General features: G+C 53.5%; 1 protein-coding gene across 1 annotated transcript; it reads right to left on the minus strand.

Annotated features, from left to right (window-relative positions):
* Positions 1-20: 20 nt before the first annotated feature.
* KLHDC8B (kelch domain containing 8B) lies at positions 21-5,145 on the minus strand. Its single transcript, XM_003210135.4, has 5 exons — positions 4,999-5,145; positions 4,474-4,638; positions 4,091-4,315; positions 3,914-4,015; positions 21-3,537 (listed from the first exon to the last, which is right to left on the minus strand). Exons 1-5 carry the CDS (start codon positions 5,021-5,023, stop codon positions 3,341-3,343), a joined length of 714 nt encoding a protein of 237 aa, XP_003210183.3. The 5' UTR covers positions 5,024-5,145; the 3' UTR covers positions 21-3,340.
* Positions 5,146-5,151: the final 6 nt, after the last annotated feature.

A 5,151-nucleotide genomic window follows, 5' to 3' on the forward strand; every position in this document is an offset into this window, starting at 1 on the left:
CTGCCGCGGCCAGTGTGGCTGCCGGAGCTGGGCCTGCAGACTCCGCACAGAGCTGGGTTCTCTCAGGCTGTCCCCACACAGGCGGGACCAACCCCAGCGCTGTGTGAAGGAGGTGCTTGAGCCTGGGGACCCTTGGCTGTCTATGCAGCACACTGGGGCGCTTTGTGCCCAAGGGCTGTGCAGTCTCCAGCGTCAACAGCACTCTCGGAAACGCAGAACGGCTTAATTTTACTTGCTAGTCTGACAGAAATAACCCATGATCTAAACGTGCCCTGCAGAAAGACTCTCAAATATGGTTTCTCTGGAATTTTTATGCTCCTCATCTTCAGGAATGGAAAATGGGCACGCTTGCTTGCCTATTTTTTCTCCCTTTAACTCAAGGCAATTTTAATGCCTGTTAAGCTGTTTGTTTGCAAGTTCTGAAGGTGCTCCATAAGCAACAAACAGCTGCAGAAATAAAGCTGCTTTTAATTTGAAGATAGATTAGAGGGGTTCATCACATCCCCTTCAAGCCCTTCTTACCTGGAGAGAAGTTTTAGCATTAATACAGCCTGGAGCTCTCTCTGAGGTGTCAAAACAATAACTATGCTCTGTTTCCTTAACAAATCCTGAAGAACCAAAGGCTTGACTTAAAGAATTATGGACTTTTACCCTTCACAAACATTTTGGAGCAGCTCTGCTGCATTGTTTTTGCTCGTAACAACAAGGCTATGTCTGTATAAATAGCTCAAAGTTATCTCCATGACTTGTTAACTCTTGCCTGCACGATGATTCAGTGGTAGGAAGCTTTTCTAGGACTGAAGCAGAGGCTGTGCTCCCACTGCAGTAGTATGATAGTCAACCACCTAAGAATGGAAGCGCAGCCTTCCTCCAGAGAGCACTGCTGCCGGGATATCCATGGTTATGGCGCCATTTGAGTAAAGGAAGGCTTTGGTCTGCTGCTGTGCTTTGTACAGCTTGGGTGTGCAGGCCAGTGCCCAGTGCTGCTATTTCTGTGTTGAGGTCCAATGTGGTCCTACATCACAAACAGTGTTTTTCCATCCTTTTATTGGAAAATCTAGAACTCCATTCATAGGAGCCCACAGAGCCTTCTACCCATTACAGCACTGTTATTTGGAAAGGATTTGCTGGCACTTTGTGCATGAGCTATAGGATTCAGTGCGTTATTTTAAGTTATTATGCAGAACTATTCGTGTTTCTGATATGGCTGGAGCTTTCTGGTTTGAGTGTCTACTGAATTTGTGGAATATGATAAATGAGATTTTGCATTCCTTCTCTCCTGACAACAGAAATAAATTTCTGTAAGAAAACACATTTTTTTAATTATAGATTTGACAGCTAGCTCCAGTCCCAGTCTCCCTCATCCATAACGCAGCTCTGTGGAGATCAGAAGTGTTGCCAGGTGCTGGCTTGTAGAATTCCTTCTATCTGGAGTAACAGACTGTGCTTCTAGCATTAGGGAGTCCAGCCAGACACTTGAAGCCTTTCATTTAGTAAAAATTAGAAGAACATACCAGGAGATAGACAGCAATATATCTTGTATGTCCCTCAACTGTTTTTCTTCAATTTGTTAGCATTTCATTAGCAACTCACATGAGCTCTTAAACGAATAATGTGTCAGTCTTAAGCACCGTCAGGGTCAACATTTATTTTGCCTTTTTGCCTGAACATTTCTCCATCCATCCCAAGACATTCTTGGCTCTTGTCTTGGACACTTTCTTCCCCTCATTTGTTTGGGATCTTGCTCCAGTGCCCAAAAGTGGAGAGAGAAAAGAATGAGCAATCCAGACTTTTAGGAAAGGTCACAGATTCTTCTCAATTGAAACAGTCAAGTGGTGCTGCAGTCAGTGGATGCACCTCAGATTCTCCAGTCACATGCAGGAGACTTGGGTGCTAATGAAAGAGGCAAGCTGATTGTAGGGGAGCTGTAGAGCTGTTGGAAATGTCTCCGCAGTGGGGACACACAACAGCAAGGGGATAAGGTGCAGCTGGCATGGCCTTGCATTTGGAAAGGGCAGTTCCAAGCACCAGCACCCACTCTGCAGCCCGCCACATTGGAAGGGAATGCTGCAGAGGAGTGTCAGCCTGCTGGTGACTCAGTGCCTGATTTATTCTGTCCGCACCATGCTCCCATGGGATGAGTTCATTTATCAGGTCTGCGTTTCCAGTGCAACTCTGTGAGTTAGGGTTGTGCACGACAAAAGTTGTGGTGAGTGAAGTTCTTAGGGCCTCGGTGGCTTCTGGAAAGAGCTGGCAGGCTGTAGAGGGGTACCATACCTGTCCCAGCAAGGCATTTCAGGGGAGCATTGTGAAAGTGCAATTTGCTGCAATATTCACAGCAGTGTGCCAGAGCCCTGCATGTGCTGTGCTTGGAGCACAGGATTCCTCTTTCCAGCCCCCAGACCTCTCAGCACAGCACAAGTCACTAATCTTGTCCTGCTGATGGTGAGTCCCCCCAGCTGCTACACCTCAATCCCCAGTCTGGGGCCCCATGTTGATGCTGGCTCCAGCACAGGAGTGTTTCTATGGCAACTCCAGAGGTGAATGCAAGGATTCTTCAAGCAACGGAGGTACCGTCAGCCCAAGGATCCCAGGATATTCCTCCCAAAACACAGCAAGTGGCTCTTCTCTGAACCATGCCCAACTTTTTCCATGCAGTGCCCTGGTATGTGCACAGCCTGATGCAGCAGCAGCACACTGGCCATCCTTGCTGAAAGGTCAGGTGCTCACAATTGATATTTACCCCGGCCCATGAGATTTTTTCTAATGTCATCTCATTAAAAGACTGAATCTCTCGCCTGCATCTGTTCTGGCCTGTCTGTGCTTTAGAATGTGTGACTTTGCATGAAGCTAAAATCTATAACGCTCAAGCAAGCACTAAGCAAGCTGGGGCAACCCATGTCCCCCCCACAGCAGGACAACATGACTGCAGTAAGCTAAAACTTCACATTTCATTTATTCGAGGTGCTACATCACCTCCTAGGCACTGAGCTACAGGGCACCTCTGCGCTACATGAGACATCGAGTGGGTCTACAACGACACAGCACTCACTGCTACACACATGGCACAGACACGGGGCCGGATGGGGCAGCATGGCCAGCAACCTACCTCCATGGCTCCCCATGCCAGCAGCCTTGGCCCTCCCTAGGCACCAGGATTTGCTCCTGGGCTCAGCTGCCGTGGGAGCCTGGAGGGGTTTCTGGTGCGTCACAAGAAACCATGGCTGCTGCAGTACTTGGTATCATGGGACAGCAGCTTCCTGGAGTCCTGCACACCCTGTCCCCGTCTTCAGGCACTTGATGCTCTGCTGGGGCTGCTCCCCAGGCTGAAGAGCCATTGTCAGGGTGCATCACGCAGGCAGAGAGCCTCAACAGCTCCACTGGGGCCCTGGGCCACCCCACCGATGACGAAGAGCAGGTCAGGGGCTGGGCAGCTGGAGCAGGAGCAGCGACCAGTGGGCATGGGGGGCAGCAGCTCCCACCTCTTCCGTGTGAGGCTGAACCCTTCCACTGAGTCCAGCGGGCACGACTGGTTCCCTGCAAAAGATGGCATGGCCTCAGCCCTCTCCATGCACCCTGGGTTCTGCAGTACTGAAGTGACTATGCAGGGGTTCAGCAGGATTAACAGTGTCCCCTGAGAGAGGGCTGCTGGCAACAATGCTGCACCATGGTTCTGCCCCTGGCTGGCACTGTGGCATCTCAAGTGCCCAGAGCCCACGAGGCTGGGGTGCTGCAGCTGCCCTGGGAGCCCTCTCCACAGCTTTCCTGTTGCTGAGCAGCACTGCTGACCTTTCCCCAGCTCTCCTGGGAGCAGGTTGCAATGCTGCAGCTCTGTGCAGATGGAGCCCAGGAAGGACAGGTTTTCATGCACTGAGAGCCCATTCCCCACCAAAGCCATAGCAGTCAGCATTACCAAGGCCACCGATGGCCACCACGTATCTTCCCAGACAGCCAGCAACGAAGTCAGCTCTCTTCTCCCTCATGCGGATGGCACGGCTGGGCTTGCTCCATGCACCTGCCAGGGAGAGGCTGTCAGCATCACCGTGGACCTCACAACACAGGCAGCACTCCTTCCCCATCTGGGCCTCACCCTGCGCAGGGTCGAACATCTCCACGGTGTTAACGAAATGGGGTCGGGAGTAGAAGTTGTGTGGCCCTGGCTGCTGCAGCCCCCCTAGGCTGAAGAAGACGCCGTCAGCCATGGCGCAGGAGGCGAAGGCGCGGCGGCTGGGCACACTGGGGTAGCGCGTCCAGCTCTTTGTCTCCAGGTCAAAAGCCTCAAAGGCGGTGACGGGCAGCTTGCCCTGCCGGCCCCCTGTGTGTGGATGAGATGCAAGGACTGGTGGCACCTGAGAGGCAGCTGGTACCACCAGTGATGCCCAGCAGAAGGGTCTGCACGGAGCAACTCTGGGATGTGCCAGGGCCTTGGGGCAATGCACCCACTTGGGCAGGCTTCTGGGCTCGCCTACCTACCCAAGATGAAGATCTTGTTGCCCTGCAGGAAGGCAGAGGCCCCATAGCATGGTGTGGGCATGGAGGGCAGTGGCTGCCAGTGGTCCTTCGCTGGCTCATAGACGCGAACCAGCGCCTGCGGAGAGGTATCTGCTCCCATTCCCCCCAGCACATAGACGGCACCATCTGTGAAACCAGCAGGGGTGAGGGGAAGACAGCTAGCACAGCTGGGCAGTGCCCTGACCCTGCTCGGACCCTCGCCCGCCCCATCCACCCTGTGTGGAGCAGAGCACCAGGGCCATCGGCTCTAATTATTCCCGGCAGCACCATCTCCCTGGAGACACCATGGCAACGCTGCCATGCTGCCAAATCCTGCTCTGCTGCCGGCACCCCTGCCTGCGCCCATCACAGCCCCACCGGCTTCTGCCCCAGGGTGATGCCACCACATCCCCAGCCCAGAGCAAATGCACGCATCTGCCATGGGACTCCCACACAATGGCTGCGCTGAGGCTCGGAGGCAAAGTTTGGCCAGGATGTGTCACCTACCTCTCTGCACGGCCGCGATGCCCATGGAGGGCTGTGCCAGCGCTGCTGCCTTCTCCCACCTGCCCTCATCCACATGGTAGATCTCAACAGAGGCGAGGGGGCTCTGCGAGGCATCCACACCGCCCACCGCCAGGATCTGTTTGCCCACGGCAA

Source organism: Meleagris gallopavo, chromosome 14 (genome assembly GCF_000146605.3).
Source record: "Meleagris gallopavo isolate NT-WF06-2002-E0010 breed Aviagen turkey brand Nicholas breeding stock chromosome 14, Turkey_5.1, whole genome shotgun sequence".
Lineage (NCBI taxonomy): Eukaryota > Metazoa > Chordata > Aves > Galliformes > Phasianidae > Meleagris > Meleagris gallopavo.